This window comes from Salvelinus fontinalis, chromosome 15 (genome assembly GCF_029448725.1).
Source record: "Salvelinus fontinalis isolate EN_2023a chromosome 15, ASM2944872v1, whole genome shotgun sequence".
Lineage (NCBI taxonomy): Eukaryota > Metazoa > Chordata > Actinopteri > Salmoniformes > Salmonidae > Salvelinus > Salvelinus fontinalis.
In genome coordinates, this window is record NC_074679.1 from 34,957,618 (window position 1) to 34,973,197 (window position 15,580).

General features: G+C 43.6%; 1 protein-coding gene across 2 annotated transcripts in view; it reads left to right on the forward strand.

Moving 5' to 3' along the window:
- Positions 1-15,580, forward strand: part of LOC129811862 (26S proteasome regulatory subunit 4) — a 47,628-nt gene that overhangs the window by 31,567 nt on the left and 481 nt on the right. The window contains exons 1-10 of one of the 2 annotated variants that reach the window (XM_055863545.1): positions 7,085-7,147; positions 7,432-7,485; positions 7,666-7,762; positions 7,994-8,118; positions 8,352-8,537; positions 8,673-8,801; positions 9,059-9,155; positions 9,681-9,870; positions 14,345-14,496; positions 15,336-15,490. In XM_055863545.1, coding sequence (XP_055719520.1) covers positions 7,145-7,147; positions 7,432-7,485; positions 7,666-7,762; positions 7,994-8,118; positions 8,352-8,537; positions 8,673-8,801; positions 9,059-9,155; positions 9,681-9,870; positions 14,345-14,496; positions 15,336-15,490 — 1,188 coding nt within the window. In that variant the 5' untranslated portion in view covers positions 7,085-7,144. Of the gene's footprint in view, positions 1-7,084; positions 7,148-7,431; positions 7,486-7,665; positions 7,763-7,993; positions 8,119-8,351; positions 8,538-8,672; positions 8,802-9,058; positions 9,156-9,680; positions 9,871-14,344; positions 14,497-15,335; positions 15,491-15,580 lie in introns of those variants that run through there. The other variant, XM_055863544.1, reaches the window with a different exon arrangement.

Below are 15,580 nucleotides of genomic sequence, written 5' to 3' on the forward strand. Positions count from 1 at the left end.
GGGGTGCTGAGAGCTGCTGATGGCTGCTCAGGTCGCTGAGTGCTGCTGAAGGTGCTGAGAGCTAATGAGGGTTAATGAGGGCGCTGAGGGCTGCTTAGGGCACTGATTGCTGCTGCGGGCTGCTGAGGGTGTTGATGGCTGCTGAGGGCGCTGAGGGTGCCAAGTGGTGCTGAGAGCTGCTGATGGCTGCTCAGGGCGCTGAGGGCTGCTGAAGGTGCTGAGAGCTAATGAGGGTTAATGAGGGCGCTGAGGGCTGCTTAGGGCACTGATTGCTGCTGTGGGCTGCTGAGGGTGTTGATGGCTGCTGAGGTTTGCTGAGGGCTCCTGTGGGTGCTGAGGGCTGCTGATGGCTGATGAGGGGTGCTGAGGGCTGCTGAGGGCTGCTGCTGGAGGCTGCTGAGGGCTGGTGAGGATGCTGATGGGTGGTGAGGGCTGTTGAGGCTGCTGAGGACTGCTGAGGACTGCTTGGGGCTGCTGATGGGTGCTGATGGGTGCTGATGGCTGCTGAGGGCTGCTGAGGGTATTGAGGGCTGCTGACGGCTGCTGAGGGCAGCTGAGGGCTGCTGAGGGTTGCTAAGGCTCTTCATGGCTGCTGAGGTTTTCTGAGGCTGCTGAGGTTTGCTGAGGCTGCTGATGGCTGCTAAGGGTGATAAGGCCTGTTGAGGCTGCTAAGGGTGCTGAGGCTGCTGAGGGCTGCCGAGGGGTGCTGAGGGTTCTGAGTGCTGCTGAGGGTGCTGAGGCTGATGATGCTGATGAGGTTACTTAGGGTGCTGATGACTGCTGAGGGCTGCTGAAGCTACTAAGGGTGCTGAGAATGCTGACGGCTGCTAAGGATGCTGGAGGCTGCTGATGGCTGCTGAGGGCTGCTGATGGTGTTGAGGCTGCTGCAGCACCCCTGATAATTCGAAATTGACAAAAAAAAAAGTGAACTACAACTTTATTACTCCTTTAGGAGTGGAGAAAAATTATCTAGGCTGCGTTTACACAGGAAGCCCAATTGTGATCTTTTGTCCAGTTATTGGCAAAATATCTGATCGGTCAAAATATAAATAATTGGACACATTGGGATGTGGATATTTTGTCATAAATTTCTACCCACAAAAGGTTGAAATCAGAGGACAACAGAGAGTAAGTTCAAATGAAATTTTATTCAACATTAGTAATAGACAGGGGACGTACAGTATGTATGTACATGTATTTATATCCTTTTTCCACATTGATTTATGTTACAGCCTTATTCTTAAATAGATTAAATCTACACACAATACCCCATAATGACAAAGTGAAAACAGGTTTTTAGAAATGCTTGCAAATGTATTAAAAACAGAAATACCTTATTTACATAAGTATTCAGACCCTTTGCTATGAGACTTGAAATTGAGCTCAGGTGCATCCTGTTTCCATCCTAGAGATGTTTATTCAACTTGATTGAGTCCACCTGTGGTAAATTCAATTGATTGGACATGATTTGGAAAGGCACACACCTGTCTGTATAAGGTCCCACAGTTGAGAGTGCATGTCAGAGCAAAAACCAAGCCATGAGGTTGAAGGAATTGTCCGTAGAGCTCAGAGACAGGATTGTGTTAAGGTACAGATCTGGGGAAATGTACCCAAAAATGTCTGCAGCATTGATGGTCCCCAAAAACACAGTAGCCTCCATCACTCTTAAATGGAAGAGGTTTGGAACCACCAAGACTCTTCCTAGTATAAGGGCACAGGGCTTGACCCAGATGCAGACACGGGAGGCAGATGGTTCAAGTCTCTGATATTTATCATAATTCCAAGGGGCAGTCAAGAGAATGGTCGTGGACAGGCAAAGGATCATAAAGTCAGAGTACAGGGTGGCAGGCAGGTTAGGGCAGGCAGTATGGTCAAGCAGGTGGGTTCAGAGTCAAGGCAGGCAAAGGTCAAAACCCGGGAGGACTAGCAAAAACAGAGAAAAGGAACAAACAGGAGCACGTAAAAAACACGCTGGTTGGCTTGACAAAACGAACTGGCAACAGACAAACAGGGAACACTTGAATAAGTACCCAGGGACTAATGAGGAAAACAGGTGACACCTGAAGGTGGGTGGAAAGACAAAGACAGGTGAAACAGATCAGGGCATGACATTTAGAGCTGGCGGCCCAGCCAAACAGAGCAAACGGGGGAGAAGGGCCAATCCACAGTAAAAGGCACATTACAGCCTGCTTGGAGTTTTCCAAAAGGCACCTAAATGATTCTCAGATCATGAGAAACAAGATTCTCTGGTCTGATGAAACCAAGATTGAACTCTTTGGCCTGAATGCCAAGCGCCACGTCTGGAGGAAACCTGGCACCATCCCTACGGCGGAGCATGGTGGTGGCAGCATCATGCTGTGGGAAGGTTTTCAGCGGCAGGGACTAGGGACTAGTCAGGATCGAGGGAAAGATGAACGGAGCAAAGTACAGAGAGTTCCTTGATGAAAACCTGCTCAGGACCTCAGACTGGGGTGACGGTTCACCTTCCAACAGGACAACAATCCCAAGCACACAGCCAAGACAACACAGGAGTGGCTTTGGGACAAGTCTCTGAATGTCCTTATTGGCCCAGCCAGATCCTGGACTTGATCCCGATCAAACATCTCTGGAGAAACCTAAAAATAGCTGTGCAGCGACACTCCCCAACCAACCTGACCGAGCTTGAGAGGATCTGCAGAGAATGGGAGAAACTCCCCAAATACAGGTGTGCCACGCTTGTAGCGTCATACCCAAGAAGACTTGAAGCTGTAATCGCTACCAAAGGTGCTTACGCAAAGTACTGAGTAAAGGGTCTGAATACTTACGTAAATGTGATATTTAAGTTTTATTTTTTGAAATGCATTTTTTCATGAAGACATTTTTATAATCAATATTTTTCAGCATTTTTAGAATAAGGCTGTAATGTCACAATGTGAAAAAAGTGATATATATATATATATATATCATTGTAACAAGCAGTCTTAATAGGATAGGGGGTGCTGTTGTCACTTTTTCTGGAAATCGTGTAATTTTTAAACGGCTTCCTACTCAATTCTTGCTCGTACAATATGCATATTAATATTATTATTGGATAGAAAACAGTCTCTAGTTTCTATAGCCGTTGAAATTTTGTCTCTGAGTGGAACAGAACTCATTCTACAGCAATTTCCCTGACATGGAGTCAGATTTCACACATCTTGGCCCCTGATCTGGAGTCAGTTTAAAGGTCGCTGTGAATGCTATGAGGATACTAACACTGCTTACGTCTTCCCCTGGATGTCTTTACGTGATGACGATTTGAATGGAGTCGATTGCGCAATCACAGCCTCTATAAATCAGATCAACGTGTAGGTAGTAACTCTTTTCCAGCTGCGCCGGACGCGCGGTGGACACCGACCTGCTCTTTTTCCAAGCTTTAGTGTAGCCAGTAATATTTTTCCGGTCATGTTTTTACTTGTAATAGGTGTTAAAGACATCATAAGGTAGTTAATTTAAACCGTTTTATAGCAATTTATATCCGTTTAGTGCGATTTTGGGACATTTATTTCTGATACACTTTGAATCTCTGGGCACGTTTCCAGTTCATGCCGAACGCAGTGGGCATTTCCACATGGCAAGAGGACAGCTTTCGACCAAAAGACGATTAGACCCAAGAAAGGATTCTTTGCCCAAGATTCTGATGGAAGAACAGCTCAAAGTAAGAACAATTTATTATGATAAATCGTGTTTCTGTCGAAAAATGTTAATCGCTTATGACGCCATTTTGTTAGACGTAGCTTCGCTTGGCGCAAACTGTATTGAAAAGTAAGGATAAATTAAAAAATGTAAATCAGCGATTGTATTAAGAATTAAATTGTCTATCAATCGCTGTCCACCCTATATTTTTTAGTCACGTTTATGAGTATTTATGTATACGACTAGATCATTGCCTAATATGGCGCACGACATTGTCTGACCAGCTGGGCAACTTTTGTCATTGTCTAACCATGATTTTGGTGGCTAAATATGCACAATTTAGAACAAACTCTATATGTATGTTGTAATATGATGTTACAGGAGTGTCATCTGAAGAATTCTGAGAAGGTTAGTGAAAAAATTAATATATTTTGGCGATGTTGACGTTATCGCTCTCTTTGGCTAGAATCAATGCTCTGGTAATGTTTGCACATGTGGTATGCTAATATAACGATTTATTGTGTTTTCGCTGTAAGACACTTAGAAAATCTGAAATATTGTCTGTATTCACAGGATCTGTGTCTTTCGATTAGTGTATGCTGTGTATTTTTACGAAATGTTTGATGATTAGTAATTAGGTAATACACGTTGCTCTATGTATTTATTCTAGTCGATTTGTGACGGTGGGTGCAATTGTAAACTATGATATCTACCTGAAATATGCACATTTTTCTAACAAAACCTATCCTATACCATAAATATGTTATCAGACTGTCATCTGATGAGGTTTTTTCTTGGTTAGTGGCTATCAATATCTTAGTTTAGCCGAATTGGTGATAGCTAGTGGTGTTGGTGGACAAAGAAAATATGGTGTCTTTTGCTAAGGTGTTTAGCTAATAGATTTACATATTGTGTCTTCCCTGTAAAACATTTTAAAAATCGGACATGTTGGCTGGATTCACACGATCTGTGTCTTTCATTAGCTGTATTGGACTTGTTAATGTGTGAAAGTTAAATATAAAAAAAAATAATAATAATTGAATTTCGCGCTCTGCCTTTTCAGTGGAATGTGGGAGGAGTGCCGCTAGCGGCACCCCGGGGCTAGACAGGTTAAGGAATACTTACCTAACTTTTTTAAAGTGTAAAAGGTAACTTTTTATGTAATACACTACTTTGAAAGTTTGAATATACAAATCTGACTGTGATTTCTGATGGCTTTTCATCATTGTTTCAATCATCAAGGTAAAAGCAAGGACCATATGGTTTTGGTTGTTGATTCAATGTGTTCCCCAAACCAATACAAACATTTAACGCTATTTTGGGTCCATTTCGACCTAACACAAGGGAAGCCATGACCCAAAACTTAAAAAATCTGGCAATTGCATTTTCATCATTGAACTATAGGGTGCGCTACAGGCCGACCCGAGACGTCGCTGAAATAGCACAATATCAGGGTTTTGTTGTGTGCCAATTTTCACGCTTCTATACCAAATTGAACAATATGGTCGTTTTGGGGATCTCTCCTGAACTATTTTCGCAACCAGATTTAATACTGCAATCTTCAGTTCACTCCATTTTTTCAATTTTAATTGGAACATAATTTTTTGAATGTGATATAATTCTTTCTTCATTGACATGTAGATATAAGTGAATGTATACTGTTGAAATTTGGCCATAGAAACAATGACCAAAAAATTACATATTTTCAACATCCGTAAAAGACCTCTTCTGTAGAAGATTTTTTTTTTTTTTCAATTTCATTTAACCAGGTAGGCCAGTTGAGAACAAGTTCTCATTTACAACTGTCACCTGGCCAAGATAAAGCAAAGCAGTGTGACACAAACAACAACACAGAGTTACACATGGGATAAACAAATGTACAGTCAATAACACAATAGAAAAATATACAGTGTGTGCAAATGTAGTAAGATTAGGGAGGTCAGGCAATAAATAGGCAATAGTGGCGAAATAATTACAATTTAGCATTAACACTGGAGTGATAGATGTGCAGATGATGATGTGCAAGTAGAGATACTGGGGTGCAAAAGAGCAAAAATAAATAACAATATGGGTATGAGGTAGTTGGATGGGCTATTTATAGATGGGCTGTGTACAGGTACAGGGATCGGTAAGCTGCTATGACAGCTGATGCTTAAAGTTAGTGAGGGAGTCTCCAGCTTCAGTGATTTTTGCAATTCGTTCCAGTCATTGGCAGCAGAGAACTGGAAGGAAAGGCGGCCAAAGTAGGAATTGGCTTTGGGGATGACCAGTGAAATATACCTGCTGGAGCGCGTGCTACTTGTGGGTGTTGCTATGGTGACCAGTGAGCTGAGATAAGGCGGGGCTTTACCTAGCAAAGACTTATAGATGACCTGGAGCCAGTGGGTCTGGCGACGAATATGAAGCGAGGACCAGCCAACGAGAGCATACAGGTCGCAGAGGTGGGTAGTATATGGGGCTTTGGATGACAAACGGATGGCACTGTGATAGACTACATCTAATTTGCTGAGTAGAATGTTGGAGGCTATTTTGTAAATGACATCGCCAAAGTCAAGGATCGGTAGGATAGTCAGTTTTACTAGGGTATGTTTAGCAGGAGTGAAGGAGGCTTTGTTGTGAAATGGGAAGCCAATTCTAGATTTAATTTTGGATTGGAGATCCTTAATGTGAGTCTGGAAGGAGAGTTTACAGTCTAACCAGACACCTAGGTATTTGTAGTTGTCCACATATTCTAAGTCAGAACCATCCAGAGTAGTGATGCTAGTCGGGCGGGTGCGGGCAGCAATCGGTTGAAAAGCATGCATTTATGAAATGCAAGATGTCTTCTCAATGTCTGGAAAATATGTTTTTCAACATCCGGAAAAAAATATTTTAAACATTTGGAATGTATGTATTTTCAACTTTATTTCAGAACCGTTTACCTAATTTCAACATCTGGAAGAGATGTCTAATTTTACTCACTGGGAGGTCTCCACCATTTTCAGGGTTTTGACTAGATGGGACACAGATTTTGTCAGATTTGACTTTCGTAGAAGGTTAGGAGAATTTACCCAGCAGGTAAGGAGAATTAACATAGCAGGTTAGGATAATTAGGTTAAGTTTAGGAAAAGGGTTGGGTTAGGGTTAGCCAAAATACTAAACAAAATCTACTTTTGATCTCAATTTGACAAAAGCTGTACTCCTTCTAGCCAGGACCCATTTGCAGAGCATGATAGGCTTCATGTGCCGATTGAATGTACTTAAATGTTTAAAGGCCTGGTTGTATGTGTTGGGAATTGGTTTAAAATGCAAATTAATCACCATGAATATACATTTATTGATAACTCTGTATGTCCTGGCGACAGCGTCTTCGCCATTGATTTGGTTCTCACAAAACAGCCATCATTTTCCATCAGTTTTCATATGTTCGATTTTTCTTCATTTTGATATGCTTCGCTTGCCTTACTCTGACGTATTACGTAAGCGACGCTGACAGACCGGATAGAAAGCTATGGTGAGCCAGCAGTTTCTCCAAATCAATATTTCTAGTATTTTAAAGGATTTCATCACTTTTTAACTTAATTTATGATCACATTCTAAACTGTCATTTTGTTGAACGTGTTTGCTGCATTTTAATTCCAATCTGCCATTTGCAGCCAGTGGAAACATGTTAGCTAGCTAGGTAGATTATGGCTAGCAACTTGTTATAGGTTTGAAGTGCAGCTAACTTACTGTTACTAGCTAAGTGCTTTTGACTGTATCTTCACTGTGTGTTCGATATGTGATTTATTTGACAAGGGTCAAAGTCAGAGTGGAGGACATGGTCCCGGGGGAGGAAAAAAAGACGACAAGGTAAATAATCCATACTAGTAACGTTAGCTAGCTAGCTAACGTTACTCTATCTAATGTTGTTAATAACACTAAAGCCAATCTTGTGAACTTGAATATTCATCTAACCAGTTTGCTACACATCGACTCTTTATGTCTGATAACTGGTCACACTGTTCTGTAAACTTTTGCTGGACTGTTCAGGATAAGAAAAAGAAATATGAACCACCAATCCCCACCAGGGTTGGGAAGAGGAAGAAGAAGAGCAAGGGACCTGATGCTGCCAGCAAGCTACCTCTTGGTAAGTTAGTTGGGCTACATTTAACTTTATACTTTTCATTGTCATGGCAGAGATCCTTTCTACTTACTGATGTTGAATTGTAAACTGTGACGGACTGCTGTTTACAATTTTACAACTGCTGCTTTTCCAGACAATTTTACCCGTTCCATACAACTGAATGATCTCTCTCTCTCTCTCTCTCTCTCTCTCTCTCTCTCTCTCTCTCTCTCTCTCTCTCTCTCTCTCTCTCAGTAACTCCCCACACGCACTGCAGGCTGAAGCTGCTGAAGCAGGAGCGGATCAAAGACTACCTGCTGATGGAGGAGGAGTTTATCAGGAACCAGGAACAGATGAAGCCCCTTGAGGAGAAACAAGAGGTAGTGTACTAGAAAATCTATTAAAACGTCTTGATCTTTATTGGTCCCGAAGGGCACTTAATGTGCAGGCAGCATATAAAACACAGGCTACATACTGTTCATATGGTCCTATCAGTAAAATATTTATCAGTCGATCTCTTTGCATCCCTATAAAACATTACACTATAAAGCCTTCACACTGCACCTTTTTATCTAAATATTAATGAATTCATCCATCCTCTGTTGTCCTACAGGAGGAGAGGTCTAAGGTAGATGATCTGAGAGGAACCCCCATGTCAGTGGGGAACCTGGAAGAGATCATCGATGACAACCACGCCATCGTTTCTACGTCTGTGGGCTCTGAGCACTATGTCAGCATCCTCTCCTTTGTAGACAAGGACCTGCTGGAGCCGGGCTGTTCCGTCCTTCTCAACCACAAGGTACTGACCGAGTCTGCCATTACTGACAGAGTCTGCCACTAAGCTGTGTTTGGCTGTTGCCCTGCCTCTGGCAAAGCATTTATTGAAAGCTGATATTTACTGTACACTGCCATTGAGTGACGTGTGTGTTCACAGGTCCATGCCGTCATTGGGGTCCTAATGGATGACACTGATCCTCTTGTGACAGTGATGAAGGTGGAGAAGGCCCCACAGGAGACGTACGCTGACATTGGTGGACTGGATAACCAGATCCAGGAAATTAAGGTAGAGTAAAATACAACAGGTCATGTTAATGCTCTACTCTGTCATAGCGTTTCAATGCATAAGACTCCCAAGATTTTCCCAAACCAAATATTCTGTATGCTTAATGTAAATGGTTACAGCTGGGTCCGTGGAGGCTAGTGTCACTTTAAATTGGAGTACAGAGTCATTGTAATGGCTTATATGGAACGATATCAAACACATGGTAAACATTTTTCCTGATTGACAACTATACTTGTGGCTCCCTGTGTTCCTCTCAGGAGTCTGTGGAGCTCCCTCTGACCCATCCGGAGTACTATGAAGAGATGGGCATCAAACCTCCTAAAGGAGTCATTTTATATGGCGCACCAGGGACAGGTAAAACAACTAAAACAATTGCAGACAGTTTTCCTGTGCACAGATTAAAAGGGCAATCTGCAGTTGCTACATTTGATTTCAGAGTTATTCATTAATTATATTTTCCCATTGATTCTTCAAGAATATAACTTATAAATGTCTCATGGACTTAAGTTCAACTGTCATATCCCATCAGAACCCAAAAGATGAGCTTTTTCTACTCCAATGTTTGTAAACAAAGTAAATGTAAACAAACACTGTATAGCCTCAACATGGTTAAAGCTATAATTTTGATATCATGGATGGTCAGTCCATAGCTCAGTCTATGAATTTAAGTGGTTACATTTCTCCAGCCCCATCCTTCAGCTTTTTACTGAAACACTTTGTTATAGTTTCAACTGCTGATTGCAACTTTAAGCCTAATCCTGGACTAAAAAGCATTTTAAAAGGGAGATTCTCCATTGAACTTGCTTTGTAGTCCAAAACTACATCTAGAAACCGCCTCTAAAAGTGGCATAGTTTGACACTGTTCTTATGATGTGTTAGGGAAGACCCTACTGGCCAAGGCGGTGGCTAACCAGACGTCCGCAACTTTCCTGCGTGTGGTGGGCTCTGAGCTGATCCAGAAGTACCTGGGCGATGGGCCTAAGCTGGTCCGAGAGCTGTTCAGGGTGGCCGAGGAACACGCACCCTCCATCGTCTTCATCGATGAGATCGATGCCATCGGGACTAAAAGGCAAGGCTAGCGGACCGTGGTCATTGAGGTTGTGTGCAGAGTATGTGTCTTATGTTGATGAGGAGTTCATCATAATTATAATGAAAAAATACAGTAGGCTCATTTCATGTTCACAAATCTATAGACTACTTTATTGTTACATTATTGCACAGTGGGGGAAAAAGTACAAACAAGCACACACAAACCCACTTTCCTACCGCCATCCCCCTAAATACAACAGTTGTCATTAAGTATTTTACATTATCTTGGGCTGGCCTAGAGCATATCACAATATCAAAAACTTAAACATTATATAAGGCACACGTCTTCACATGTGATGGTACTGAATAGTTATTGTTTTATAGCAGGGGTCTCCAACAGGTCGATCGCGAGATACCAGTAGCTTGCATCCCACCCATGAGTAGCTCGTCAAACAATTCCACCTGTCATAAACAATGTGATAACCATCTTGTGGATTGAAAGAAGTACTTTCCCCATAACCTTCTCAATTAACTGCTAACTGCAAAGTAGGCTTACCTGGCAGAAGTATATCATGAGTAAGTATATTATTTGTATCTATTATTTGTTATTTGCAAACTTTGCCATGAAATTAGCAACAGTACAGAACCATCGCAAAACTGGCACATTAGACGGGACATTTCAGACTCGATAGATGCGCAATTAAAGGGGAATGACACTCAAATCTAAATGTGTATTTTTAAAAATTCTGGGAAACTTTCTTATATGGTGTAAGCGTTAACGTGGAACATCAGAACATCCCATTTTGTTGTTTCTCTATGAACAATTGTAATTTTTTCCTAAAACCAGGAAATTAATGAGAACACAATTTGGGGAAATAAGCAAATCAAATGTATTTATATAGCCCTTCTTACATCAGCTGATATCTCAAAGTGCTGTACAGAAACGCAGCCTAAAACCCCAAACAGCAAGCAATGCAGGTGTAGAAGCACGGTGGCTAGGAAAAACTCCCTAGAAAGGCCAAAACCTAGGAAGAAACCTAGAGAGGAACCAGGCTATGAGGGGTGGCCAGTCCTCTTCTGGCTGTGCCGGGTGGAGATTATAACAGAACATGGCCAAGATGTTCAAATATTCATAAATGGCAGGGACAGCAAGGGCGGTTCGTTGCTCCAGAGCTTTTCCGTTCACCTTCACACTCCTGGGCCAGACTACACTCAATCATATGACCCACTGAAGAGATGAGTCTTCAGTAAAGACTTAAAAGTTGAGTCTGCGTCTCTCACATGGGTAGGCAGACCATTCCATAAAAATTGAGATCTATAGGAGAAAGCCCTGCCTCCAGCTGTTTGCTTAGAAATTCTAGTGACAATTAGGAGGCCTGCGTCTTGTGACCGTAGCGTACGTGTAGGTAAGTACGGCAGGACCAAATCGGAAAGATGGGTAGGAGCAAGCCCATGTAATGCTTTGTAGGTTAGCAGTAAAACCTTGAAATCAGCCCCGGCCTTAACAGGAAGCCAGTGTAGGGAGGCTAGCACTGGAGTAATATGATCAAATGTTTTGGTTCTAGTCAGGATTCTAGCAGCCGTATTTAGCACTAACTGAAGTTTATTTAGTGCTTTATCTGGGTAGCCGGAAAGTAGAGCATTGCAGTAGTCTAACCTAGAAGTAACAAAAGCATGAATGAATTTCTTTGTGGGGCCGCACAGCCCTCCATGTGCTCGCCAGAGGTAGCCTGACTGCCATTAGGTACCGAGATGAGATCCTCAGAGCCCTTGTGAGACCATATGCTGACACATGCACATTTGTGGCCTGCTGGAGGTCATTTTGCAGGGCTCTGGCAGTGCTCCTCCTTGCACAAAGGCGGAGGTAGCGGTCCTGCTGCTGGGTTGTTGCCCTCCTACGGCCTCCTCCACATCTCCTGATGTACTGGCCTGTCTCCTGGTAGCGCCTCCATGCTCTGGACACTACGCTGACAGACACAGCAAACCTTCTTGCCACAGCTCGCATTGATGTGCCATCCTGGATGAGTTGCACTACCTGAGCCACTTGTGTGGGTTGTAGACTCCGTCTCATGCTACCACTAGAGTGAGAGCACCGCCAGCATTCAAAAGTGACCAAAACATCAGCCAGGAAGCATATGAATTGAGAAGTGGTCTGTGGTCACCACCTGCAGAACCACTCCTTTATTGGGGGTGTCTTGCTAATTGCCTATAATTTCCACCTTTTGTCTATTCCATTTGCACAACAGCATGTGACATTTATTGTCAATCAGTGTTGCTTCCTAAGTGGGCAGTTTGATTTCACAGAAGTGTGATTGACTTGGAGTTACATTGTGTTGTTTAAGTGTTCCCTTTATTTTTTTGAGCAGTGTATATCACAAATTCACTTACTTAGCTAGCAAATGCAGCTAGCTAGTTTAGCCTTCTCAAACACCCAGCTCAAACAGAGAGGGATGCTATGTTAGCTAGCTGGCTATGACTATCCAACACTGGAACTCTTCCAAGCCAAGGTACGATTTTGGTTTTATTAATTTATTGCCGCCGGGACCCGCTAGTGTAACTGCTAAACTGTTTGCTGCTGACTACTCTGTACAGCATGATTGCAGTATTATAGCAGGTTTACTAACGCGTTAATTCTAGTAGCTATGACGTTAATATGGTGACAACGATGTAGGCTGTGTGTGGCAGTTAGCAGTTATGATATGAAAGTTTGGCTTAGAAATAATTTTTTGTCCAGTCACAGACAGCTGATGTGTTGTGAACTGAAGTCCACAAGCTTCCACTCTGCTACTGCTTCTAGCAGTACCTGTGCCAGATTTGGGCCTGTGTCACTCATAGAGGGAGCGTGTCTGTAGCACCGGACTTCGCATCTCCCACTCCTCTATGGTGTAGTGAGCAGTCAGTCACGTAGCTTTCCGTTACCTTGGAGGACCACCCGTCTGTGGTGTAGTGAGCAGTCACAGTCACGTAGCTTTCTGTTATCCTGGAGGTCGACTCCTCTGTGGTGTAGTGAGCAGTCAGTCACGTAGCTTTACGTTGCCCTGGAGGTCCACTCCTCTGTGGTGTAGTGAGCAGTCAGTCACGTAGCTTTACGTTGCCCTGGAGGTCCACTCCTCTGTGGTGTAGTGAGCAGTCAGTCACGTAGCTTTACGTTGCCCTGGAGGTCCACTCCTCTGTGGTGTAGTGAGCAGTCAGTCACGTCGCTTTCCGTTGCCCTGGAGGTCCACCAGTTTGTGGTGAGGGCAACAGAGGATGCCTTGGATAATTCGTTGACAGTTTTGATATTTTCCTGTTCATAAAGATCTGGCGCGATCTTCATACTGAAGTGGGGGCGAGAGGGAATTTCGTAGCGTGGCTCAAGCACTTCCACCATATTTTTAAACACTTTGTTTTCCACAACAGAGTATGGCCTCATGTCTGCAGCTATAAACATCCCAATAGATTTGGTGATGGCTTCAGCCTGGTCTGATTCTGCAGCAAAGGGCTTAAACGCTGCTGTGAGAAGTTGCCTCTTGGCTGAGTTGGCTCCCGTCACTGACACACCAGGGTGATGAAGCTTTAAATGTGTGGCCACGCTCTATGTATTTCCATGATCATACGGCTTTCTTGTGGCACAATGCCTACACACCGTAATGGTGTTGTCCACCACCCTTCTTCCGTCATCATATTTGACAGGGAAGCCAAAATCCTCCCATACATGAGACTTAAATGAAGCAGGAGGCTTTTCCAGTTCTTCAGCTCCTCCGCCAGCCATGGCTGTCACTGCTCTTTTTTCTTCTTTGCTTTTTGCAACGCGAGCATCCAGGATTGATTCGTTGGGTTTCAACATGCCAAAATAATCAAATCAACCTTCAGGCTTCAGAGTAAAACACAGCATCTGTCTTGTCTTTCTTTTCACTGCAACTCTGCATCGAGATTTAGGGAATTATTACTTTATAAAAGTAACAGCGGCAGTAAAACTGTATTTCACACTATGATGGTTAAACTTTGTAATTGATCCGAGGTTCACATGCATGCCGAACCGTGTGGGGGGGGTGATCCGTACGGATCATGGATCAACTACGGTCCGTTACACCACTAGCACTCACTATTGTAAGTCGCTCTTATCTAGAGTGTCTGCTAAATGACTCAAATGTAAATGCTGTTTGTATGTAGATGCAGGCAAGAGTGTGCAAGGCGGTATTGAACGTGTCACTGCCTCTCACCTTGATTACCCAAACCTCATGATGTGTATAGGGGAAATTAGAGTATCATGTAGTAGCCTAAACCTATTGCTATTACATTGAGCTGGGTGAATGGAATATGTATGACAATCATCCAATATGCTGTAATAGAAATAAGGCCATGCTCCAAAAAAAAATTGTCCTCCCTCATCTTAAACGGCACCGACTGCCACTGGATTACAGTACTATGTTTTGTATACTTCAATGAGCCTCCATGTATAGGAGGTAATCTCTACAATTGTATGGTGTGTCTCAGTGGTTGAGGGTGTGGGCTGAGTACTGTGTCCTCTGCAGGTATGACTCTAACTCAGGAGGAGAGCGGGAGATCCAGAGGACTTTGCTGGAGCTGCTTAACCAGCTGGATGGCTTTGATTCCAGAGGCGATGTCAAGGTCATTATGGCCACCAACAGGATAGAGACCCTGGACCCTGCACTCATCAGACCAGGTACACGATAACATTATTATACGACTATGAATCTTCAATTGAAATTACAATGCCAACCTAAATTAATACTGACTTTGAGCAAGTAATGATTGGAGATGCAGTATCAAATTTATTTGTAAAACCCTTTTTTCATCAGCCGATGTCACAAAGTGCTGTACAGAAACCCAGCCTAAAACCCCAAACAGCAAGCAATGCAGCTCTAGAAGCACGGTGGCTAGGAAAAACTCCCTAGAAAGGCCAGAACCTAGAAAAGGAACCAGGCTCTGAGGGGTGGCCAGTCCTCTTCTGGCTGTGCCTGGTGGAGATTATAACAGTACATGGCCAAGATGTTCAAACGTTCGTAGATGACCAGCAGGGGCGAATAATAACAGTGGTTGTAGAGGGTGCAACAGGTCAGCAGGCCAGGTATTCCCGAGGCATGGTCCTAGGGCTCAGGTCGTCCGAGAGAAGAGAGTTAGGGGGAGCATACTTAAATTCACACAGGACAAGACCGGAGAAAACAACAGACTGATCCTATCACCCCAACACAAACTATTGCAGCATAAACACTGGAGGCTGAGACAGGAGGGGTCGGGAGACCCTGTCCGGCGATACCCCCGAACAGGGCCAACCAGGCAGGATATAACCCCCACCCACTTTGCCAAAGCACAGCCCCCACACCACTAGAGGGATATCTTCAAATCACCAACTTACTACCCTGAGACAAGGCCGAGTATAGCCCATGAAGATCTCCCCCACTGCACTAATCCAACCCAGACAGGAAGATCACGTATCTTATGTGATTGCCCCAAGGAGCATGTCCTCTGATTTGGTATATCTTTTTGTCCCCCACTCCTCAGGCCGTATTGACCGTAAAATAGAGTTTCCCCTGCCGGATGAGAAGACCAAGCGAAGGATCTTCCAGATCCACACCAGCAGGATGACTGTGGCAGACGATGTGACCCTGGACGAACTGATCCTGGCCAAGGATGACCTCTCCGGAGCTGACATCAAGGTGCAGTAACAAGCTGGGAGATAGAAAGACTGTATGCCCTTCTATTCAACTTTTACCTTCTGGTTTTGCTGCCATCCTGTGGCACCTCAA